This window comes from Ursus maritimus, unplaced genomic scaffold, assembly GCF_017311325.1.
Source record: "Ursus maritimus isolate PB19 unplaced genomic scaffold, ASM1731132v1 scaffold_4, whole genome shotgun sequence".
Taxonomy (NCBI): Eukaryota; Metazoa; Chordata; class Mammalia; order Carnivora; family Ursidae; genus Ursus; species Ursus maritimus.
The window spans coordinates 59,154,236-59,180,994 of NW_024426552.1; the positions used below are offsets into that span (position 1 = coordinate 59,154,236).

Consider the following 26,759-nt stretch of genomic DNA (forward strand, 5'->3'; position numbering starts at 1 on the left):
TTTTTTTTTTTTTTTTTTTTTGGTCTTGTTTTTGGCTGAATAGGAAAGGACATTTGAAAATTTCTGATTGGCCACAGACAATACAAATTACCCTTTGGTGTAATTCCAGTATTATTATTATCACTGCAGAAAATCAAGCAATATGATGAAGGAAACCCGGGAGAAATACATTTGATTTATTGAGCCTTGTTTTTGTTTAATCACAGCTTGAAGGGGTTTAGGACTGCATTCCTGCTGCGACTCTGATGTTTATCCCCAGTCAGCTTGATGAGCCTTGTAGAGAGTAGGGGTGGGGGTGGGGGTGCGGGAGACCCTCCAATGAAAGATATTACAATGAAGCAGTTGAAATTAAACATGAATTTCTGTTACTGGAACATAAGAGGGGAAGGTTCCCTTTTTTTATGATGGGCGGATGGAAAAGGACCTTTGCATCAACCGACTGCTTATAGACACCTTAAGCACTTCAGGATTGAGACGTAGGATTCTACCAAATAATAATATACGGTATTTAAATGAAGGTGTTTTGTGCTGTAGATATGACCAAAGTGAGGCAGACATGCTTTTCACAGATACTCTGGTACTCCAGTGGCACTGTAAAAAGAGTTAAGGATCCTATATGTTAATAGTTGTTTCCATGGAAAATTGCATTTCACATGGGCTGTCATCTTGACTGGACCGAAGAGAAAAAAAAGGATTTTTTTTTTTACAAGTTAAAGTCCTTGTAAGACACAGGGAACTTAAGAGGGCATTATCTTTCTCTATTGGCCTCGCACATCAGCTATGCCAAGTCTCCATGAACAGCTTTTCAATTTCTACCAGCAGAAGCCCAAAGTATTAGTAGTGAGACAAACCATATTCTCTAGAACTATTGGATCTAAAGAAGCTATCTACAGTCTATCTACAACGTAAAATCAAACTAGGGTCATTCTCCAATCAACAATTCAGTTTGCAGGAAAATACCAAGTTCAACAAAACCCAACATGCTCCATTCCTGGTCCAGACTGTTTTTCAATATCCAACAGCTGTCCTTTGTGAATCGTGACTGACTTCATTTTGTCCCATGTTATATACATCATAAAGCATGATCAGATAAATATTTGAGTTTGTGGCTGCAGAACTGCTCTCACAAAGGATACACAGAGAGGCGTAGTGACAACGTTCAAAGCTCATCTTGGATGGAGCATGACCTCTTTGAAAATGTAATCCGTTGGGACAAATGCGTATGTATATGTTTGTCACATCAAGATATTTGCAAGATGGCAACATGATAAAATGGTGTCAATCTCTGCAGCAACACTAGAAGACAAATGTCTTAAAATAATTGTGGCATGTCAGAAATTCAAAATGGGATATTTTCCATGAACACTAAGTTTCATGTCAAGTCTAAAAAACAGGCACATTTTAAGCCTTATTTTTAGTAGCTGGGATAAGAAACAGATTTCATTAATGTTTTAGGGAACACTTTTATTCAACAGTTCTTCTAAAAATAGTTTGGACCCTTCTTAATATTTAAGAATAACTTTTTTATTAAGCTGTCTAGTTGATCCTTAAAACCTTGAAATCCTCATTGCAAATATAATTAAAATAAGTTTGCATATATGTGAATACATACATACGCAAAACATCACATTATTGATACTCTGAATATCCTCACCCAATTTTGGCCTAATTTTTAGTTTGGACGAGTGTTAATGATACATGATCCGTCTTCAAACTTAAAAAAACATCAGTTTCCTACCTTTAATTCTGAGCACACTCTTTCACAGTGTATACAATAATCTTGTTTAATTGGATTTATTTTTTCCACACTAGGCCCCGCATGGCCTACTCTCCATTTTTTCTCAGGTCTTTGAGTGTTATTTGCAAATCACTTTTCTGGAATTTAATTTCAATGGTAGGTTGGTTTCATTTCAGATTTTTTGTATTGTTTTAATTTTATTTGCCAATTTGCCTTTAAATAGCCTTAAGCTAGAAGGCTGGGGCTGCAGCTTGCATCTAAATGTAATGTAGGAGGTGAAATTTAATTTGAGTGTGTGGAAAGTTTTATGAAAAGGAATACAGAATGACTACCTTATTTTTTCATTTGTGTTTTCTAAAATAGTTATGTTTAAAAGGAAAAGCCCTCAAATTGGCCAAGATTTTAAGAAAAATGAAGGTCCTTGTAATCTGGCTGAGTTCAAACTTTGACCGCACTAGATAAATTCATTTTCACAATACCAAGGACTTCAGATGCAGATTGTATAAGCCTCCAAATATGAGGGTGGTCAGTTAGAGGGTTCGTATTTTTACGAGCTGCAGAACAGAACGGGCTGTGTTCCAAATATGTGAGTTCACAGTTACCTGTCATACATATTAACTGAAGAGAAAATTGCTTTCTGAGCTTGGCATCATCTCGCCAACAACTGACCAACTTGAGTCAGATGACAGATCTGTTACGAGCCTATCAACTGGTGTGGGGACAATTGATTGACTTTCTTTTGAAGGTTTAAAGGAAAGAAAAGATTTCCATTGTATGTGAATTTTGTGAATATGTATTCCCCGTTGTGTGTTTTGCATATTACAGATGATGGAGAATGACCCAGCAACAGAACTACAGTCATAAAAATCATACTGACCTTGAATGGGGTGGGGGATTGTGGGTGAAACACGCTCTAAAGGGGAAAAATAGTAAGCATCATGGAGAGTTTATGTATATCTATATCTGTATCTCTTTCTATATGTATATATTAGCTACTCAGATAATTATACAACAGATGAATTTCCATGCTTATAGGATTATATCTCCCATAAAGCATTTGTCTGTTCTTCTTGCCAACACTAAAGTATCAGAAAGCTATTAGTAAAATTTTAAATCTAAAGCCTTTTAAAAAAAAATTAGCTAGAGTAGGAAACAACATCTTATTGTGGTAACCCTACAAACAGGATCTTACCCTACACTGAAAAAACTTACCACCAAAATTATAGATTTTTTTGGAGGGCTGGGTGGAGGGTATTTAAATTGGTAGTGATCACATTCAGTCACGCGACTTCGTCCTGGTTCTGGTCTCTTTAACTCATGACAGATGGACCCATGATAGCTAAGGACTCCTTTCCTCTCCCTGAGCCCTACAGCTCATATCAGCTTTAGCCAAGTATGTGGAAAATTTATTTTGGAAAATACTAATTCAACTTTTCCCTCAGGTTTTTACTTCCATATTACTAATACCAGTGCAAGAGTAATGCCAAGGAAATAAGTAAACTGGCATGATATAATTTTATTTTGTCTTTTCTTTAATACCACCCTCTAATGATAATACAATCTCACCTGAAATTTGATCAACCAATCAAATTTACTTGATGATACATCCTGTTGAGTAAGATGAAGTGTTTTTTTGAACACTTGAGTTTTAGCTTACGTGTCCCTCACGGTCCCATCCCCAAGCTACTGATCATAAATTGAATGTGCAGGCGGAGCTCAGGCTTTAAGGAAGCCTCTATTTATCTTATCAAAACCCCAGGTTTAACTCTAAATCCTCCTCTGAGGCTCTTCCAGAGGCAGAATGGTGTATTAGGGATAGGACGCATTACTTACTGCCCGGAAACCCCGGTGCAATAGAATTAGCCCGCACTTTATATTCCTCCTAGCCGTTTGGTTACATAAGTACTCATGATAAATTGAAATAAACAAAAATCAAGATCATATTCAAATTTGATCTGCCGGCCGTCTCGTACGGTACCGTAAGTTTAGCAAGAGTATATTTTGCCTGGAATTTGGGCACTCAGTACATCTGGATGCCAAGAAAACCCGGTCTCCTTGCAGAGTGAGCTTTTCTCTAGCTTGGCTGAAAGTTGTAGCTTAAATGCCAAAGTTTCCTAAGTGCATTAAGATGGAACAGGTCAATAATAGCGCAGTGAACAATTGTGTCTTAGTTACACAAGCGTCAAGTAGAAAAATGGTTTAAACCTCCACTGGTTATTTGGTATTAAGTTTCCAGCTTCAAAAATAAACAGCTAAACTGCTTTCAGCGTTTATGCAGCAGCTGGAGACTACTGTCCCATACGATACTCTATCAACTGTATTTTATTTTTATTATTACTATTATTATTCAGACTGTTTAAATGACTCAGCTTAATATTTTCTCATCACACTGTTCACAGCTGGGTAAATGCACTCTGCCCTCGTTTCCACAAGACCATTTATATTGCGAAAATCATTGCACCCGCCCTCCTCTCATCGCCTTTTCAACCATTTCCGGGCTTGTTCTCATCATCTTAGCTCCGCCCTGTTCTCATCGTCGCAGCCCTATCATGCACCACTAGTAACTCTCATTCTCTAATTCCATCTTACGGACTTATTCCTTAGATGCTTCCCCATCCCAGCTCTTTATCCTTATTCCTCCACCATCACTCTGCTGCATTTTATAATTTATGCCAGCGTTTGTGGGCTCTTGTAAGACTGTAAAGTGAAATGATGCCACTTAAAATGAAAAAGAAATTCTTCAACGTTTGAAATTCAAAAGTCGGGGAGGACAGGAACTTTGCTGCTACGTGCTTTGTCTGTTGGTTGCTAACATTTGGGGAAGTCAGCGGAGCTTAGCAGCTGACTGGAAGGTTTTAGGAACAGAGCCCTAAGGCTGACCCCAGAAATATATGCTGTGGCTCTTAGACCCTTAACTCTGATCATCGGTTTCTTATCTGCTAAGTGTGTGTGTGTTATTGGTTGATTCTCCTGGAACACCATGAGATAAATGGGGCATTAACACTTAACAAGAAAAACCTCTGAATTAAAAGCACTTAAACGACAAAGGCTAGAGCTGATGGTAAGGTGTATATATGGAGGTAATTTATTAACTCAGATATGATTTTCTTTTATTTTTCAATGGGTATTGCAGATGTTCTGTAAACTTTCTGGAAGTCAGCATATTCCACACCCATGCTTGAAATGAAATCAAGTCCCAATGCCCACCTATTTCTTATTGTAGCCACAGAGAGCCCTTGTAAAAAGTTTGCAGCCAGTCTTCCAAACTACATGTGGGTAGTGTTCCAATAGCCGCTCACACTGTTTAATTATGTGGCATCCAGAAGTAGCTGGTAGAGAGGTTTGCCAAGTCTTAACTAGCATCATCAAGTGGTGTCTATTTAAACCCTGAGCCCCCAAGGTAATAACTTAAAACGGTTTCTAAACAAGTGGGGGAGGCCCTCATTTTAAGGGCTCTCTCCAGCACTGGGTTGCTTGGGTAATACTTGAAATTTAATCAAGTATAGGTTTACAAGTTAATGATCTTCTAAAATTAAAAAGAAAATTTGAAAACCTCCTACATACTGATGTGGTATGGCTCAGTGTAGATTTCTTTGAATGTTTATGTTTTTGTACTTAATAGCTTCAAAATGCCTTCCCAACCCACACATTGCTCTAAAGCGGAAGGTAACTGATTAGGGGAGTGTCCTTTAACATGTGGGGATATTCCCCTCCTGGGGTCAAGCACTGATCACTAGGCTGGAATATTAGTTAGGAATCTCAATGTGCCAAAGATAAATCAAAGATCTAACTAATCCAGTGGACCTTTGTTGGTGGGGGTTAATGGAAATGGAAATGGGAGGTGGCAGACACAGTGTCTCAGGTGGGCAGGGATAGAACAGTCTTTAGTCCTGGAAAGACCTCACTAAGTGAAGAAAGGAGAAAGAAATTATATGTCTCCTCACTGCCAAACAACAAAAGATACATTTCCTAACATTTTCTCCACATGCACAAACCTAGATAACTTATTGATCCAGAGCCTGGATTCTGGAAACAGATTACCCCAGTTTAAATCCCAGCAGCTTTACTTACTTGCTCTAGTTACTTAACCTCTTTGTATAATGGAGAAGTAGGAGTCCCTACTAGGGTTGTCTAGACAATGAAATGAGATCATGTATGGTAAGTGTTTAGTACATGTGCAGAGGCCCTTGTAAGAATTCACTTGGTCAGAAGTGACCACATTAAAATCATCACCCTATCCTGCCTCCCTATCCATTGTTTTAAAAGTAACTCAGCATAAGCATGGAAACAAGATAGGTTTCCTTTGTGGGTGCACTGTAGTCATCAGTGTGCAAACACAGAATCTGTGATGTTCCATATGCTGAGGACGGACCTTCTCCTGGCATCCACAGAAATCTTCCTCCATGTGGTGCGTATCTCCACAGCTGACAAGGACTATGGAGCCGAATCTTTGCCTGTACACACTGTACCATTGCGTTAATGTGTTCAGAAAAATAGCCCAATGTAATGCGTTTCCCAAGATGGAGAAAAATATATAAACTTGGATATACTATAGCCTGAGGTAGTACCGATTCTTGACAGACAATGCTGGAATGTGTGGAGAAGGAGACAAATGAGAAAGGAGTGCTTCCATTGGCTTAGGAAAAAATTACTATGAATACAGTGTATTCTTGCACTTTCATTTAATTACTTTGACCCCTTTGGAGATCAGTATTTGAACAGAGAGTGGAGACGTGTATATATGTATGTATGTGGAGGAGGACAAGATGAATCAGTGACCGCAAACTGACACTGTGTAAAAAGTCAGCACATGTCACTGAGGTGGACACTGAAAATGTGCTGACACCCCAGCGAAGACGGAGAATCGCGAACTCTTCAGGGGCTCTGGCTCTCCAGTTCTCCTTGCTTCCTCTTTCCGGCTGGCAACAGCTCACCAGCTGCCTCGTCTGCTCTGGACCGGCTGGGTCAGCACGGCACCCCGCTGCCCACACAGTGCTCTCTATCAGGGCTGCTGCAGCCGCCCCTCCCAAGCGTCTCTCCCCTCCTGACCCTGTTCTGTGGAAAAGTACCACCACCAGCAGTGTCTTCCTTCTTCCCATTCAACCCAGCTACTTGGGGTCCAAGTAATGGGCAATCTGTTCACACAGATACTTCCTTTCCACCCCCCCTTCTCTTCCCTTTCTCTTTCCCCACCACCTCCCTCCCTTTCCTTCTCTCTTTCTCTCTTGCCTGTGTGAAATAGGGTTCCATAGAGCTGTATTCCCAAGGATTCAGCTATGATGGCTGTAACAAGGGGTCTCCTAAACCTAAATGGTCACAGTGGGGTGGGCATGGTGGAAGTGCCCTTCCTGTGAGGTAAGAAGCACAGCTTCTCCATTAAAAATGTCCATATTTAGGTCTTGGGTCTAAGAAAGAGGGCAGTAGTTCCACTAATTTTCATCGTGATGCCTCCTAAACTTCCCCATAAGGTGGGAAACCAGTTCCAAACCCAATGCTGATGCACATGCTGCCAAATGCAGAGCGGGTGCCTGGGAGGGCTGTTCTGCAGAGGGCAGTGTGGACCCACGGGGAAATGGTGCACCATTAATCATGGTGCTGTGCACTTCTCAAGTGCATAATTGCAGGTGACTTCTGTGAAGTCATTGGGACAATACAATTATGATACACCTGCCCAAGTCTGTGATTCTCAGCTTACAAACAGAAATTTTGTAAGATTCTTGGCATTTCTTAATTTTACTGTGGGGGGTCCTTAAAGGGAACTTTTATGAATAGGGCAATTGCCTTCACCACCACCACAACTCTAGCAGTATTTCCACTATCTTTGACCTAGCCCACCCTTGCTTTCTCCTTCTCAAGTATTACACCCTTCCATCCTCCTTCATCTTCATCTCTCAGTCTATAGGTGTCATTTTCTTTATTATTTGAAATATATTAGCACACTTCTAGGAGGGATACAAAAAAATGATACTTTAATGCAAATTATAGTGGCTCACTTTCTCTAACCCAATGGTCCCACTTTTTTCTATAAAACCTCTTATTGTTCCTATAGAACCTCTTATTAAGTGTATGTTGTTTTTAGATACGTCAGAATCTCAAATTTAGAGTTGAGGCTGTTTTCCCCCACTTACGGAATCCCTGATGTCAAGAATGAAACAAGTAACTACATTTCTTAATAAATACCTTCTCAAGTGTCTTGAGATATTGGTGTCTCCAGCTGAAGTAGAGAACACTGATGTTTGGTCTTTGGAGACAAGTAAATAGGGATATGAATTTTAAACTTCATATTAAAATTCATATGAATTTTAAACTTCAAGCATTTGTATGACTGTATCCCTTCAAACTGTTATAGGTTGAAGTCAATGGGAGTTATGGATGAGAAACTGAAGGCCAAATTTGGAATAGTTTGTGGTGGTTGTTTTTTATAAGCAGAGCTGGATCTTGAGCAGTTATAAAATGGCTTTAATACTGCATCTCTAGAGAACTCTCACTTAAATTGATTTTTCTCCTAAAAAAAATATATATATTTTTTCTTGTAGGCTCATCTAAATCGGATAAAGCAAGATGGAGACATCTCTCCTGGTCATCATAGTATTTCTAGCTTTTCCAACTGAACATGTGCAGAAAAAAATTCCTAGTGGCTTGTTATTTCAAAATAATAAGAGTAAAGGTTTTGGACTTTCTCTTTTGGTCCAAATGAACTTTCTGGCTCAGCATGTGCTAACTCTTTTATTTGTTTTACTTATTCTGTTCAACGTTTTCCTATTCCAAATTCCATTTTCTTATTCCGAGTTTTGGGATCAGCTGAACAGGACTGATCAATAGAAAACTACATAAAAATAAGAGATGATTAATGAAACTGTAGACTTGCTTTCCTATTCCAAATATATCATCTTCTCCTAATTTTACCTGTCATACTTCTGTTTCCCAGAGGGCATTTGTGTCTACGCTCATAGCCTCAGGGCCAGCAAGGCAGGGGGTCAGAGAGCTGACCATAATAGCTGCTACAGAGCCAGGCTCTGAGATGGGCTCTCCTATTAACACCAGGAAGCTAGAACAACCGAGGCCTCCTCAGTCTGCCTTAGGATCTTCTCTGGTCTTTGGAAAAGCTCCTCTCTCCTACCATTTTATCTCTTCCAAAAATATGTCAGATAAGTAATGTTTCCTGCTGTCATATGGAAACCTTTCTGCAACCATTTTTCCTCCTTCAGATTTTCTATCATGTTTTAATCATTCACTCCACCGTTTCTCTTGTGTTGTTAAAAATACACTTTCTTTTCCCAGCCTCTCCCTTCTCCCAGCACCTTATCCATCCTCATGAAACTTTTCTTCCTCAATCACTCTCACTAGGGCCATTTTTAAACTGCCATCCATTTTCCAGGATCTTACATCACCTCTGTTCCTAAAGAGATTTCTGTTGTTTGAATATTCTTACAGTTAAATCAACCAGGGAAAAAAAACCCAAAATGAAACAAAAAACAAAAATGAAAAAACAACCCAGCAACAACAAAAAAACACAAAAAGGTAGTTAGCAAAAGTAAGCCGGGAAATCGAGAGTTTACTTCATTTATAAATCCTGCCTTATGCATAGGGATTGAGGGCCTATGTTCTTGTTTCAGTGACTATCTTCCTATTTTTGGTGTAACTTTACCTTTAATAGGTAGGTAAATGATAAGGTAAGGGAGTGATTTTCAAGTTTTCCACTGGAGAACTCAGTTGACTTAGTTCCCCCGAGCCAGGCCCTGCTTTGGCATACTTACTGAAAAGGACTAGGCTGGCATTGGTGACCCCCAGATTGTTGGCAGCCACGCAGGTATAGTTGCCATAGTGTTCCTCAGTGACGTTGGTCACCGTCAGGGAGGACTGGCCCTCCGTGCTCTTAATCTCAAGGCCATTAGCACTGTTTATCCTACAAGTTCAAAAACAGAAGAGTAAAAAGACACTCATGAAGACTTGGTGCAATAATCCTTTTTTCATCGTGATATTGGAGGACATGGAAAGAAATGTAGTAGTTAGAGCTTGTGGTTCCTGCTCAATTCCTCATTTGAATCATGCAGCCCCACATCATCAGAATCAATGTCCATTGACAGAGAAGACTCAGGAATGGGTGAGTTTCATCGGGCTTTGGTTTCTGCTACCGGCAAGAAAGACATGCTGGTGGAAACTACCCATTAAGCCAACTCCCTCCCTCTTTGCATGTAACCTGAATGCTTTGGGGCTTTGGGTTAAGAGCTACAGGCCCCAAAGCACTTGAGAAAGAGATTTAGAAAACAAAGAGTTGAATAGTGTAAACCCACATCATGACAGCAGGGCTTGGTTCTGTCCCCAGGACCACCTAGTAGAGCAAAGGGGGCCCGGCACACTTGACACATACCTGGTGTCATCCCGGTACCACTCAAAGTCAGGCGCAGGCACTGCCGAGGCCTCACACTTGAGTGAAGCTTTCCGCCCTGTGGTGGCTTCGTTGCTCTTGGATTCTGTGATAGTGGGAGGATCTGTAGAAAAGACAGGCACAGATTGACGGGAGAGTCAGAGGGTGCTGCAGAATTTCCATGCACTCAGAAAGGACTATCTGACTGGAGAGCTGCACGAAAGGAATAGTCTTCAAGCCTCATTTACATGAATTTTGTGATCAGCTGAATGGCACTGATCACTAGAAAATGAAATAAAAATAAGAGATGATTAATGAAACTGTAGACTTGCTTTATTTAAATGGGACACTTAACAGAGTTTTATGGCAATGGAATCTAGGATTTCATTTTCCCTACTCCAATAGACCATCGATTATTTTAACCATAGATTATAATATTTACATAGTGTTTTCTTTTCATAAATTAAGTGGTGATACTAAAGGACTTGGGATTTTAAATGTCTCATTTGAACATTTTTCTTTTCATCATCCATATTATCATCATTATTGTTATAGTTTGAGATGGTAGTAAGAAGTCTGGTGAAAGTGATAAGAGGATTCAAGTTCTCCCAACATAAGCTCAGCCTGATATTGTTGCAGGAATTCAGAAAAAACAAACAAACTAGTGTTAGATGCTTACCTTTTTTCTCCTAAGTGTTCCTTTATTGCTATGACCTAAGTAACTTGTGCTTTTGTGTGTGAGTGGGCAGTGCAAGTCTGCCTGCCGCAGTGAAGCCTCCCTGGCCTGTCAGTTTTCTGTGCTCATTGGCAGTTGTTCATTCGATATGTTCTGCTTAGAACTGGGCCTGCGAAGCTGTAGCAGGCTTCGAATGAGCTCAGAAACACATGTGATATTCTAATTTGCCATGATTCTTTCAAACAATCCTACAGAGGGTGCAACACGCGTTATGGGTCCACATGAGTGAGCCGGGATGGTAGACTCAAGCTCCTGGCTTGATGATGCTGTATTTGTACAGGTTATGGACCTTCAAGGAGAAAAAGACGTTTCCACCCAAAGGCCATTTGCCAGAAAATGGCAGGTTGGCTCTGTGCATAAGTCAAAAATAGACCCAAACAATCTGTTTAGATTTTGTAGAGGAGAAAGCTTATTTAGCAAATTAGCAAAGTCAACTCTAGGACACAAGATTCAGTTAAATCTCTACTCCTCAGCACTTGGTTCGGCTCACTCATTTTTGATTTTTGTCTTCATATTCAAAACTATTTTCCAAGTTGCCTGCCTATAGAAGACTCTGATCTTCGTAGCTTAAAATGATGCACAAAACCATGAAGTTAGTCTGCAGTTTTCTCTCCCATTTCATTTTCACATCAGTTTGGACATCTTGAAATCACTGCCAGAGAGAGGAGGAGTTAAAGCACGTTTGGATCAGCATCACCAGCCCGTGTGTAGACAGATATGCCAAAGCGGGTGGTGGAGGTGGCTGTTTTATTTTAGACCTATCTACTCATTTTTGTATAGACACAAAAAAGCAGCCAGATGAGTGGAAAGAGCCCTGGATTAGAAACTAGGAGTCCTGGGGCGCCTGGGTGGCACAGCGGTTAAGCGTCTGCCTTCGGCTCAGGGCGTGATCCCGGCGTTCTGGGATCGAGCCCCACATCAGGCTCCTCCGCTAGGAGCCTGCTTCTTCCTCTCCCACTCCCCCTGCTTGTGTTCCCTCTCTCGCTGGCTGTCTCTATCTCTGTCAAATAAATAAATAAAATCTTTAAAAAAAAAAAAAAGAAACTAGGAGTCCTGGAATTTAATTTCAGTTTGGTTGTGTGGACCTCCCATCACATAATTTATCATACTGAGCCTTGGTTTTCTTACCTATAAAGTGAGGGGACTACACTTTAATGACCTCTAGTATCCCTTCCAGCTTTAAAAAACAAAAAAACAAAAAAAAAAACCCAAACAAACAATTCTAGTCAAAACTGCCCATCCTTCACAAATGGGCAGTTGGTATCATTATGACCCAAGTGTATGTTCATACCCATAACTCATTTAACCCTTAAATTACTAACTTTCAAAATTATAACTTGTTTATCTGTTCCATGAGTTAGAAGTTAGGGTTAACAGAAACAGGAAACCTGAGGTCTGATTTTGACTCCTCTCTTACCTAGAACTACGGCCTGCTCAACTGGCTGCACTAGTTTGATCTTTTTCTTTCTTTTCTTTCAAAATAACAAGTTAGCTTAAAATGATCACCAAGATTCCACTTAAAATTCTTTCATTTGGTGATTTGCTATATGGATCATTAGAGCACATTAGTTTCAAAGTTAATGGAATAATTGGTGGTTGTGGTGTTGGTGGGGGACGCGTCTGTATAGAGATGGAGCACTGAACAGAGGTTAAGTGTTTGGATTTAAAGTTTGATAGACATGAGCTCAAATCCAGGCTCTATACCTCACTGTCCTTCCTCATTACAGAAGATAGTGCTTTGTCTAGGGTCACATCACCTCACCTTCGTCATCTATAAAATGCTGGAACCAGAGGAAGGGATGTCCACTTTGAGAGTACTGAAGAAACCCAAAATAGCCTGCGCTAGGTTTGTGATAAAGGGGATGGAAGGGAAGGGACAGAATTGAAATGGACAGATATGAAGCCTCAGAATTGGCAAGAATAGATGTGAAGGATGAGGGAAAAAAGGAGGAGTGTCAAAGGTAACACCCAAGTTTCTGGGTTTGGCATCTAAGTGACACCATCCACTGTGAAAAGATACATAAGAAGAGAAATGATGACCATGAACAAATACTAGTTTCCCATCCTCACCTCTTCACTGTAGTCGATTCTGAAGCTGCCAATGACTCCACAATTTGTAGCATGCTGGCCAGAGAGATAATCTTGCTTGTGATTCTATTGACTTGTTTAATTTCTCAGTTTTTAAAATGAGTTTTAACCAGTGTTTGTGAGTTTCTGGAGCCACATGGTTATGAGTGACAAACCCTTAATGATGACTACCTTTTTGCTAAGCCAGCCCTAACCTGGGTCCGATTCCACACTTTCCATCACCTCCACTTCTGGAACTCATGGCTGTGGCACCTCAACATAATAATGCCATGGGGCGCCTGGGTGGCACAGCGGTTAAGCGCCTGCCTTCGGCTCAGGGCGTGATCCCGGCGTTATGGGATCGAGCCCCACATCAGGCTCCTCTGCTGGGAGCCTGCTTCTTCCTCTGCCACTCCCCCTGCCTGTGTTCCCTCTCTCGCTGGCTGTCTCTATCTCTGTCAAATAAATAAATAAAATCTTTAAAAAAAAAAAAAACATAATAATGCCATGGTACAGGGTGTCCAGTCCCTCCACCATGGGACCAGGGATGCAGGTCCCGCCTGTACAGTTTTGTGGGAGAGTTCTTCCTTACTCTGGATGTTTCCTTCTATGTGGTGGGAGCTTATTTAGTATACCTCCTTGCTCAGAGACCCACAAGGAAAGAATGATTTTGACTGAAAAATGTGGGAAGAATAAATGAGGTTTTTTTTGGCTAATCTCTTTCCTTGCTTCCTTTTGGGACCAACCTTCTGGCAGGGAACATGGGTTCTCCTCTGCTTCTCCACACTAAAGTCTTACTCGGGCTCTCTCCTTCCTGCTCTCCGGTGAGTAGGCCTGCCCCATTCCAGGGCTGCCATGCTTGAGGAGATAAGTCACCCACACTAAGTACTATCTCTAACCATCTTCATCTCTAATAATGGGGGCAACTGGGCCTCCCATACATCTCCTTTACTTACTTCTCCATTTGTTTAGAACCTGAATAACTATGTAGTAAGTTATTTATTAGCTCCTCAGAGATGCCAGTATGGGAAGAGTGACAGCGAATTAGGGCTGAACACTTTTAGGTGCATTAATTTGGGGATAGGATGACACTGGTCAATTACAAAGGCCAAACACTTGCTTCTCTCCTTGAAAATCTAGGAAGTTTCTCCTACCAAGGTAAACTCGCAGATAATGATAAATGTACAAAGAAGTCATTGTTCCTAATATTTCTCAGATGACACAATGGTGCAGGTCTGTTCACTCATGGCTTATTGGAATGAACATTTCAAAATTCATTTGTAATGAATTTTGTATAGGTGAGGCTAAGAAAAATTATTACAAATCACATTGCAGCATGCCTAGTATAGTTAGAATAATAGATGTCCATGCTCAAAATATCGTTATAATAAAAATGTGGCTTAATAAAAATGCGGCACAGAGTTCATTGTTATTCTTTATGTGACTTTGGAATAGCCTACAATTTTCAAAGGACTCTTCCAGTATTCATTACTTCAAAATTCTGGGTTCTAAAAATATTAATAAGGACTTTCTTCTTCTTATATCACCAATAACAAGAGTTTTTCAATTAGAATGAATAGGATAACAATGACCGTGGCCTAGCAAACAGAATATCATTCATTTAATCATCCTGATTTTTTGGAATAATAATATAAAAGAACAAAATTCTTAATAAAGGTCTCAATTTGTGGACATTGACCATGTATCAGCACTCTACTAGGCTTTAGGTATTTTTTTCATCCAAATAATAGCTGTCAGAGATAAGGCTTATTAACCCTAGTTTATGAATGAGAAGACAAATCTACGGAGGGTTAATAACTTGTCCAAATTCACATAGCCAGCATTTGATGGAGTCTAGATCTGAACCCATGTTTGAAGCCCATGCTCTGAACCTCTCTGGGCTTCCATTTGAATGAGTTCCTTTAAAGAGAAATGAATTCCTAATAGAGAAAAATACCATTTAGGGGAACATGTTGGTAGCTTAAAAGGTAAATGTTCTATTTGTGCTATTAAAGGGTACCAAAAAGGGCACAGCATCCAGTGACATAGGGGGTATAAATCCACATTAGAATTCAGGAGTTGAGGGATCAATTTCTGCCTGTGCCACTAAGGTTTTCATCTCCTAGGGGTGACATGTTGACCTCCTGGGGCCCCCCATCTATGCATGGGGAGGATGACCCCTGTGATCTGTCTCATAGGTTTGATGTAAAGATCAAATGAAATGTATATGAGAGCACATGTAACACCTGAGGTGATTACTTTTATTACTATTATTATTTTTTGTATTTATTATTTGTATTACTATTATTCACATGGTGTTTTGGAAGGAAAGAGGGCTTTGGAGTTACAACTGGGTTAGAATCCCAATTCTAGCTACCACTCACAAGTTCTTTGATTTTATGGCCAAGAATGCTTATATTCTCTGAGCTCTGTTTTTGTCCTCTCTGCAGAGGGATGATTTGATTATCTTTCAGGGCTAGTATGTAATGGTGGACCAATGGGGGAAGGGCAGAGATTGGAGGCAATAAGAAACGTACTATCTCTAGAGAATTTAGATACAATAATAGAACTAACTCACCATGTTTTAATGTTTTTTTTTAATCCCCATGTCCCAGCAATACTAAACTAAACATACTTAATAATGTCAGTGATAAAGTAAATACCTCCTCGCTGGGGCAACTCAGGCCCAATACACCATCCTCCTTGGTTAGCCACTGTCAATGTGATGACTGCAGTGAATCACCAAAACGTCTAGCACAGTTTCGGTACTCTGAAGGAATTCAGAAAATTATGGTTCTTGTTCACATTGCAAAGTTATGGTAGAAGTTTGCAATACTCTGGATTCCTACTGAATATTTCCTCTAAAGGTACCCTAATAGAGTCCTAAGCATTAGGACACGTCTCTACTGAAACCGTGCCAAATAAAAGAATAAACTAAAGGTTGGCATGGCGAATGTGTAGCTGTGGCTACGAATATCCAGAGAAAGTAGCCAGTCTGGTTGCATAATGAGCAGTTATTTTCCTGAAGTCTCACCATCAAGTGATTTTTGAATCAAAGCTTTGAAGAGTTCAGTTAAGATGCATATATATTATCTGGAGACAGTGGATGTCTCCAGTCCTAATTGTAGATTCTATGATAAGTAACCTCTGCCTCCTCTAATAAATGGCTATCAAATGTAAGGGTGAGCTTTAGAAATGCCAGTGTCCACGTCCCCCTGTGCTGGGTTGGTTAGCTCTGGACACCAACGTGGAGGCAGAGCTGAGTTTAAAGGGAGACAAGTAGAGGGAAAAGAAGTTAGAGCATGGTAGTGTGAACCTAGTTGGGGACATCGTTATGAGAAGATGGAAAGTAGGAATATTAGCTGGTAAATGGGGTGGAGGAAAGGCTTGAGAGTTGGGGGCAGCTTTGGAGGAGTATTTCTGCAGAAATAGGAAAAGAGTTCAGTATAAGAAGAATTCGAATAAACTTAACAGTCCGCATTCATTGACCATTGACTATGCACTTGATATTATCCTCAGGATACTGGGCAGTAGGATGAGGTAAACCCATAAGCAGCTACTTTTAATGCACCGTGAGAACTGAAATTGGGGGAATCTGTAAGAAAAGGACAGTTGTCCCTAGGGATTGTATCTGGAAGAAATGAGCAGCTGCACTGTAAGTAAGATACAAGAAACCAGAAGTCCTATCTAGTGTACTGGTAATAAGCTTATTTAGTTGAAGAGATTTCAGGTCAATAATTTAGCTTCTGTAAACTCCAGGACTTCTCACTACTTAGAAAATAGATTTTGCATGTCACATGGCTAGATGCAATGCTATAGACCAACTGTGGAGAAGGATTAGCCAAGAGAAGTAAAAAGGAGAGACTGCAGAATCCAGTTTAGGAGGTAAACAGGAGTAACTGTTGTGTCTACATCTTACGTTCACTGCTCTAGCTTCTCAGTGTCCTGCAACAAATATCTCTTGGCAACTGAGTAAATGAATCAATGAAATGCTCGTAGGAGAAAATTACCAGCATTGGGATGTTTTTTCAGTGGTACTCAGGGTCTGTTTCATTACAATAAGCTATTTAGCCATTATTTATCTTAGCCATCCTGATCCCCCGAACTAATTCCAAACCCTGTGTTTTGAAAAGGAAGAGGAATCAGTTTAAATAATGGGACACTTTCACAGTACGTAGGCTTAGATGAAGTGGTGCAGGTAATACTGGATATTTCTTGGTAGGAACAAGTTTTGCTAGCCAGACCTGGTTCTGTAATTCAATCCTGGAGATGTCATCTACTTAATACAACTACATTTAAATAGGACAAAGTGTATGAACAGTACAACAGGTACAATGGCTGGTTGTTTTAATGTAATATAAACACAGCTTACGAAGTATTGGTAAAAAAAAGTGATTACCAAGGAAACTAATATTAGAATATATTTCCTGATTTGTGACTGATCTCATTTACGAAGTTTGGAGAAATGTTAAGAGGGGAGACTCTACCTGTGAGTTTTTTACCTACTCATTTTTACCTACTCATACCAGTCAACATTCACTGAGCAATTTTTATAAGGTTAGGTATGTGCTAGGTCCTGCTGGTTAGGACATACATTCTGTATGTTTAACTAAGCTCATTATAAAACTCCATGTAATTTGTTATTAGATATCTTTTCAGAATCTTGAGGTTCTGTCTATCTCTTCCGTGGTTTATTCATCACTAGGAAAAGCTCACATCTTCATAGAAGCCTTTTCTTAAAAATTATCAGTATTTTCTTCTGCTCTAAGTTACACTATGGGGACAGTCAAGAAGGAGCAATGTCAGACTAATTGCGCTAATAATAATAGGGCCCAGGCGGCTGGCTTTGATCTTGGGAACCATCTGCAATGCAGACCACTTTGATGTTTCACACAATGGAAGCATAAATATTTTCTATGTACTCCATGATTGGACTTTCAGAAATCTAATTAAGATGAAGGTCAATTAAGAGAAAATGAAATCTGAACTCTAAAAGTCAGAGAAGAGGTGGACGATGATGGCATGGCTGTGTGTACATAAAAGAACCTAACTAACCTAATTATAAACTTAGATAAACACCCAGAGAAATCGCCTTTCATGTGAAAAAAAGGTCCTAAAGCATTTTATAACATTGAGATCATTAATGTGTCTTTGAAACACACCCAGCACTGAAAAAGAATAGTAATACTGGCATTTCAAAACTCTATTACTAAAAAAGAAAATCGCAGACAGCTACAGGATAAAAGCACTTCAGAGCTCATCAAATGTACCCCTTGCTTCTTGGAAATGATTGCCATAAGTGTGTACGGCAGAGTCCTATGTGCTGGATTCTTCTAGGTATGGGGTGAAGGAGACTTCACTGTCCGTCTCAGAAGGCCACAAGGCTAAAGCAGGGCAATGGGAAATGGTGTAGCCCGGCATCGACCAGGTCAAAGTTTCCTCAGCTCTCTATGCCTCATTTTCCAAATCTGTAAAGTCGAACTAATGATGTTTATCTCATGAGTTTACCGTGAGAGTTAAATGTAATTCCGTTAGTGCAGTGCTGCACATAGTAGGAACGAAGGATTGAAAACGCCTTCTCGTCCTCTTCCTCCTGAGAACATGGGCTTTAGAATCAAACGGGCCAGAGCCTGAATCCCTTTTCTGATATTTGCTTCCACATTGGAAAAGCAATTTTACTTCCTTGGGCTTCAGGGTCTCAAACCCTAAAATGGAATCAATTCTATCTACCGTGACAGGGACTTTATACAGACTTGCTGGTACACAGGTAACTGCACGGAGGGCTTAAGATTATGGAAAGTAACTCTTCATGGTCTAGAGTATATTTTCAAATACGGGTTAACGTGCTTGTGCACGTGTCTCTGTGTGCCTGTGTACATGCGTGTATGAGTGTTATATGTACAGATGTATATATGGTGTGCAGGGTATGTATCTGTATGTCTTTGTGTGTGCACTCAATGCATAGGGAGAACTGTCAGGATGTCCCTTTGTCCCTGTCACTAGCCACAATTGTGTGATGTGGGAACTCGAATTTGAATGATGTGAAAAGTCACTCCTAACTGAACAGGGTAAACGAATTCTCTTTATTCCTTTGCTGGGTGACATACATCATATGGCTCCACCCCCGCCCCCCGTCTTTTGAACTACATCTAAGGATCCTTTCATCTGCGAAGTTCAAAGGATGCCCATTACCTATGCATCTTAGTGAAATCTTCGTTTCTAATGCCCATACTTTGGGACAAATAGATAACCAACCTAATTTATCAGGTATCCTGGTAGCCATCAGGGACACGTGATACCTGACCACAGTGACTTGAATTTGTTCTCAAGGCCAATTAGTTCACTAGCAGAGCAAGGGGTATTGCCTTCTGATAAACAATGCAATAAGAGAAATTCCAGTTGAAGCAGATATGAATTGTTTCTTTTTCCAAAGTGGCGTGACCTTGTTCTCCACAAAAACCAAAATAGTGACTGCCAGAAATGCTAGGGCGGTCTGATCATGTTTTCTTAATTCTGTAGTCTGAGTAGAAGACAGACTGTATTGTTAAATGCATTATGGGTTATATTTAGAGTCGGTAGAGTTGATTTATCTAATTCAAAGGCCAAGTCCTGCCCTTGGATGTGTCCAATGTATAAATGTGCATCCCTCACTACAGGAGCATCTGCTTGAAATGCAATGTTCTTTTGCTAATGGGATCTTTAGCGCTTGCTCGTGGTGGAGGTGGGCGCTGGGCACACAGCACCTGCTGGCTTTTGCCGTACTCACAGTTCACAGTGACCTTCACTTGTCTGACATCCGCCGAGGAGACTTCATTGGCAGCTTTGCACTCATATTTGCCTGACTGCTCCCTGGTGATACCAAGGATCTCCAGATATTCTTCTTCTCCTTCAAACTCTCTCCCTGAAAAACAGAGATTTGCGTGATTGTTTTTTAGGTTTCCAATGCACAGTAGAACACCTATGTTTTCTTTTCAGAAACGGTAAATGCATATGGCTTTTTAATAATTTGACAATGCATTTGTCTGAGGTCAGGTCCCACGGAAGCAGACCCTAAGACAAAAAGTCAGGTGAATGTGATTACAGAAGGAGTGTTCTCAGGAAAAACCAGTAGGTGAGTAGGAAAATGGGACCTGGAAGAGAAAGAAGCCAAGAGAGGGTACAGGTCACATCCCACAGAAGGTAACTTGGTTTAATCTGTCAGGGAACTCTGGGGAAACACACGTCCCACTTAAAGTTGTTCGGACTGAGTGTCAAGAAACTAGAGTGTTTATGCATCTATACCCATTAGGCATTGGTTATGGCTCAGAACACAGTGGGAGATGGGCACAGAGTTGTAAGGGCTCAGAGGGGCTACCATTGAAGCTCTGTTACCATCAGTTACACCATGTGGCAAAGCACGCTTCCAACCAAAGTTGTTATTAGGAAAAGCGGTTTCCTTTTGAGAAACTCACTCTTCTCCCTCAATTATGTGGAATTCTGTTTACAAAGGTCATGTTCAAAACCCTGTCTTGCAGTTACGGTTTCCTTGCTCGGTGTCAAACTGCTTCATCATTGAGACTTTCAGGCTAGGAACCAGATCCATGAAGATATGCTGCTGATGCTGTGCTTTGTGATAGACTGTGCACATGGGGGTGGGTGGTAGGGAGCTCAATATCATTGGCTTAATCAGTTAGGATTAGGGGTCTGGAGGTCCTTTTTGGAAAGTTCCACAAACTTGGATGTGTCCATTTAGTAATGAAATTTCAAGACAGGTAGGCCTGTTTACTTCCTCTCCTGTGGAGTATAATTGATTAAATGACTTTCTTCCTGGACAGGGGTGGGGATAGGAAGAGCAGGAATAGGAAGTGGGAGGGGAGGAAAAGAAATGGAGGGAAAAGAAGGTGAAGAGGAAAGGGGATTGAGCAGGGGAGGAGCTTGGCCAAAAAGGCCTATGGACTTTAACTCCAGCTAAATTGAACTCTCTTTACACCAAATTACAAAACCCCATTGCTGCTGGGTTAGGATGAAGCAGCTGGGCAGGGTGCAAAAGGACACAGTCCTGCCCTGTGAAGAAATCTTGCTCTTGGTCATCCCGCACTAAATGGTACCAATTAATAGCTTTGCTCAAATGCCACAAGCTGTTTTCCTTTTCCGGAAATTCCCCAATGGCCAAATCAACATAACAGTCAGCACAGAGACAAATTCACTGTCTAAATATGTCAGCCAAGCCTGTTAACTAGGCTCCCAATAGAACATAGGGCCTCTTTGATAACATCCTATAACACAACTGTCAGCACTATTCTGAGCTTCAAGTCTTCTGTCAATTGTCACTATCACTAGTGTTGAGGAAACTATGCAATCCCCAAAATAAAAGGCAGTAGTTATGTAGAATTATCTGGCTGTGGAGTCTTGCACATCATCTAGCACGTTTCTACTGAAAATGTTTTAGGATTAGTCTATTACATAAATAGCTGCAGATTATCTATAAAAGATTATTTTTTTCCCCTGTCTATGTTTTCACCTTTTTTCTTCTCCACATTCAGGGAAGCAGTCAGACCTGACTCACATGCTACAGAAGTAGAATGTAGTAGGAAAGAAAACAGAAATCTTAGGAAGGGTAATAGTCCACCGTATTGGATGAGCTGGGAAGAATTTGGGCTTGGAGGGAAAAGAATTCCTTCCTTCATACTTGCAATTGTGGACTGAGAGTCATGTCAACTAAGTGATGCTAAAATATTGTAGCTAAAAGCAAATACCTTGAAGACAAATGGCAATGTTGACAACTACAGGCCAAAATAAGTGTAAACTCATTTAAAAAATCCAGGGTTCACAGCCACCTGGGTGGCTCCGTTGGTTAAGCATCTGCCTTCAGCTCAGGTCATGATCCTGGGGTCCTGGGATTGAGTCAAAATTGGGATCCCTGCTCAGGGGGGAACCTGCTTTTCCCTCTGCCCCTCCCCTGCCTTGTGCACCACTTTCTCTTTCTCTCTCTCTCGCAAAAATAAATAAATAAAATCTTTTTTAAAAATCTGGAGAGCAGAGGTGGAATTGACAGTAAGACAACATTACTGATTTTGAGAATAATGGCAGACTGTAGTAAAAGAAGAGCATGGGGTGCCTGGGTGTCTCTAAAGTTAGTTAAGTGTCTGACTCTTGGTTTCTGCTCAGGTCATGATCTCAGGTTCATGAGATAGAGCCCCACAGCAGGTTCCACGCTGAGCACCCCTCTGCCCTTCCCCCCGTCCCTCCCCGTTTGTGTACTCTATCTCTCCAAAATAAATAAATAACATCTTTTTTAAAAAAAAGAAAGAAGGGTTCACAATAATTTCTGAATGGTGTAAGATTTCTGCCCTGCCAGGCCCTACACCCATCAACCTCGTTCCTGGGTAGGTCCTGAGCTGTCAGTGAAAGACAGAACAAGGGCAGTCTTCTTAGAGATAGCCAATAACACTGAATTCTTTTCAATTCACATAAAATACCTAGAAATGGTGGGCAGTGAATCCCTACCTTGCATTTTGAATTTCTAAAAGATAGAAACCTGTTGCAGGAGAGGGAAAGATGACTTTTAGCCGTTCAACTAAGGCCCAACCAGTTTGGGAAGATGGCGCCTATGAAGGTAAACATTAAGATGAACTGGAGAAAATAAATTGGTGTTTATTGGGTTTTGGATCTAGATTCTTACACTCTAATATAGGTTTTACTAATCCCACTTTTTCCGGTAAGCAGATAATAAAACAGAGCCTCATGGGATGAATTTTCAATTCCACATGTCCAGGAAGAATCTCCCTCAATACCACTGAAGATGAAGGGGAGTTTCTCTTATGTGCCCCATCCACAAGGCAGGAAGATCATTTTGCTTCTCCCTTGACAGCTCTCCTTCTCTCCGATGACTGCTTCGTTCCCCAGCACACATGTACAGAGCTGTTTCAGTAGGCTGGGGAGTCTCAGTCTACAAAACAAATACAGGTAAGAGAAGCTAGATGGTCTTCTCCACCCAACAAACTTGATAAGAATTTAAAATATTAAACAACACCTCTGGGCCCTTCTTGTCATTCTTCTTTCACCCCTTGGATCCTTCAGTTTAAACTCATACTTCCTGGCACTTCTTTTTAATTAAATTAAATTTAATAATAATAATAATAATAATATTATATAATATAAATATGAGAATTTATATTATATAAACTTATATAATATAAACATAATAATTTATATTATATAAATATAATAATATGTATTATTATATAATAATAATTATTATTATTACTATTAAGAGAGAGCAGGAGCAGTGGGAGGGGCAGAGGGAAAGGGAGAGAAAAACGTTTAAGCAGGCTCCACATCCAGCGCAGAACCCAATTTGGGGCTCCATCCCACGACCCTGAGATCGTGATCTAAGCTGAAATCAGGAGTCCCACACTTCACCGACTGAGCCACCCAGGAGCCCCAAGGCACTTCTTGTTAGCCTATTTTTCTTACACCCACAGAAGACTTTGCCCACAACACATTATCTGCCCACCTCACTTGAGCATTTCTTAATACTCCACAGTGATCTGAGAGGAAACGGGAGCTTTTCTGTTGCATAGGCTTTGGCAGAGATGAGTTTGTTGAGTTAGCTGAACTAACCTAAGAAACACAAGTAGAAACTAGAGTCAGATTCAAGACGTCATACAGCTTAAGAGAATGAAGTATTGAAAGGTGGCTCAGTAATTCTGTAAGAGAAGCTGCTGTATCAGTCCGCTCGTTGTGATCCTCACAGAGCACGTTTTCACTGGGGAAGAGAGGGTATGTTGAGTCCTGTGCTGTTGAAAAGCTGGACAGGGCATCTCTGGCTGTGTCCTGAGGATGCATTTGCTGTATGGAGTTATCATTCCAAAAAAAGGCATGGCAAGGGCGCCTGGGTGGCTCAGTCAGTTAAGCGTCTGCCTTCAGCTTAGGTCATGATCCCAGGGTCCTGGGATCGAGCCCCGCATCGGGCTCCCTGCTTGGCAGAGAGTCTGCTTCTCCCTCTACCCCTCCCTCCTGCTTGTGCTCTCTCTCTCAGGTGCTGTCTCTCTCAAATAAATACATACAATCTTAAAAAAAAAAAAAAGTATGGCGATACCAACAGAGCCCCTGGTGGAAACAGTCACCGTGATATACCTTTTATCTGATCAAGTGCAGTTTTTTGTTCAAAGCATCGAGGACACGTTGTTCACTTGAGTCAGAATTCTAAAATGTGCTCAATTTCTCTTGCTCCCCTCCCTTTGCCCCTGTGTATCTGTCCCCCTCGGCACTTTCCCCCTCCATTCTTTCAGATCCCTCTGACGAGCAGCTCTCAACCCAAGGGTCCTGTTGCCTTTTCCCTCTACCTTTCAACCTCTCAGGCCACAGCGTGACACTTAACCTGCTGTGAATTCTCTGGCAGAATAAAGCCCTCTGGCTACAACGTGGGCCTTTCTCTTGTTCCTTTCTATTATTTTCTGCCCTGGCATAAATGTTTACTTGAAATGCAAATTTTAATATTTTGGTATTTTAAACATCTCAACCTATTTCCACAAGCCTGCTCACGTCGCCGAGTGTTATATTTATTCTGGGATCTGGTGTTTAGTTTAAATCTCCCTTTGCTTAATGTGCTTTCGTGTCTCCTGGCCATTTTCAGCTACGAGGCTAAATAACTTCTCGTCCTCCTCAGTGGGTGCACCTTTCAAACTCTCGCACATAATTAGCATATCCCCTCGTAGTCACTGTTTACTCAAATTGTACATATTAGTTCTTTTAATATTTCTTCATAAGTCAGAAAGAAAGGCCTAGAGCTAACGGCGAGAGTGTTCTCTTCTGTGTTCCCCAGTGTAGAGGCAAGTCAGCCAGGAATCAGAGCACTTCAAGTATGCCAGTTGCCACTGACTTAGCAGCTTCGAGTCCTGTGCTTTGGTGAAACTTGTGGAGTTCACCTCCCAAATGCTGACTGATTCAGGTTTCCAGGGTCAGCCGGGCAATTGGAAGCCAGCAGCCATTTGCAATCAAATACGTTTTCGTGGCATTGCTCTCTCTCCTCCCTCTCTCTCCTTCCTCTCTCTCTCCCCACCCCCGTCGTTCCCCTTTCCACATACACGTGCGCATACAGACAAACAGCTATTATATTATTTACATTTAACCATTCACTTGAACTTTTAGGAAACAGCACACAAATTCACTAACACCCAAATATTTGCTTACTAAACAGAACAGGCCTATTCTTGAAAATTCCCCAAAGATGACAATTGCCCTATTTGAAGTTAAAAAAAAAAAGACTACTATCCTAATAACCATTATGATATCTTTCTTTTTCTTTATTTGAGGTACAGGAAATAGCATTTAGAAAACTTGTTAAAATTTGAGCGTCTTAGGACTTTAAAAATGTAGCATTCCAAGGATTCAAACATGTTAGGACAGGGAGAAATCATTTTTTCCCCCTCTTCTGAGAAGAGTCTTAGTATAATGTCTCTGCATATCATTCTTTCACAGAAGGGAAGGTGGGTTTGAAATGGAGTTGACATTCTCTTTACTCTCCTAAATTTGAATATTTACAAGGGGATGTAAACAGATTAGCTTTAACACAAACACACATAAAGACTAATGAAAAGCAAAGGAATGGAGTTTGTCTTGCAAGGTACGTGTGCTCGTATGCATGTGTTTGTGTGGGCCTGTGGTTGGAAAGAAGAGTGAACAGGGTGAGCAAAAGCAAGCTATGAACTTCTACCTCTAAAAATAAAAGAAAAAAGGATTGCAAATCAGTGATGCCATTTGAAGTTTTCTGTGCTAACTTCAAATGCTGTAACAAGTTTCTGTTCTCATAGTACGTTTCATGTTTTCTTTTTTTTCCTAAGGACATACTCACCTGTTCCTGTCTTTGCTTCCTTCCCTACTTTTTTTTTTTTTTGCACATCACGTTCTACACAAACATGCTAAAAAAAAATGGAAGAGAGGAAAAAAACCCACAAGAAATCTAAAAAGAAATATGCCTGCCATGGGGTTCTGTTTATATTTCCAGCCATGTCTCTCTCTAGATCCTTTGAAGTTTTGTTTCTCAGCTTCACATCCCAGCTGAGAGATCCTTTAGCATTTGACAGTGTTCCTGTCCAAAGGTTGAAACCGCTTCTCATCCCCACCTCTCACCGCTCATCATGAGAGGGTTGAGGGGGGTGGTAAATGATCCATGACTGAAAGAAGACAGGGGTGGGGGCAGACACAGTCGTCAGAAGCAGCAATCATTAAGAGAATAAGGAGACACGGGGAGGAACACTGCATTGAAGACATACAATGGTGATTCAATAGGGATGATTTTAAGGAAGAGTTCAACGGATGGAAATGAAAGAAAGAGTTCTCTAGAGAATGAGGCATTTGACTATTGAGATATTTGAGCTACATGGAAGGGAAGAGGTTGGTTACTCTCCTGTAGAAATGTTCCCCATTTGAATAGGAAGACACAACAGGGTGTGGATTATGCAAATTGGCCCCATGCCTTCTGCAGCCCCAAAGGGTGTAGTTAGTATCCAGAAACCAGAGGCAAACACAATGCCAGAAAAGATTCACAACTGGCTTTGGCTCTATGAATGAGCATGAGCCAAATGAAGAAGAACGCCCTGGCATTATTTTTCTTGGCATCCAGAGAGATCCAATTCATTATGGTTTGTATTTTTTGCTTTCACATACAAAAAATCAGCTAGTTGACAGCTTGAGCTCGGCATCCAACCGGAAGCTGCCATCTACACACCCTTTTTATTCCTGGGGCATGACATTCTGTTATTGTACTCATACTTAACCATTACCTCCTCTTTGGTGTCCCTTTTTAGAAACTGTTCTGCCCTTCTAAATGCTAGGCTTGAAATCAGGATTCCTGATGTTCCATTTCT

General features: G+C 40.7%; 1 protein-coding gene across 4 annotated transcripts in view; it reads right to left on the reverse strand.

The window, feature by feature from the left end:
* Window positions 1-26,759, reverse strand: part of LOC103678802 (limbic system associated membrane protein) — a 632,608-nt gene that overhangs the window by 23,602 nt on the left and 582,247 nt on the right. For 2 of the 4 annotated variants that reach the window (XM_008708224.2, XM_008708226.2), the window contains exons 4-6: window positions 19,676-19,810; window positions 10,110-10,230; window positions 9,496-9,644 (exon numbers count right to left, since the gene is read on the reverse strand). In XM_008708224.2, the coding sequence (XP_008706446.1) occupies window positions 9,496-9,644; window positions 10,110-10,230; window positions 19,676-19,810 (405 nt within the window). Of the gene's footprint in view, window positions 1-149; window positions 592-2,615; window positions 2,652-9,495; window positions 9,645-10,109; window positions 10,231-19,675; window positions 19,811-26,759 lie in introns of those variants that run through there. The other 2 variants (XM_008708225.2, XM_008708223.2) reach the window with 2 other exon arrangements.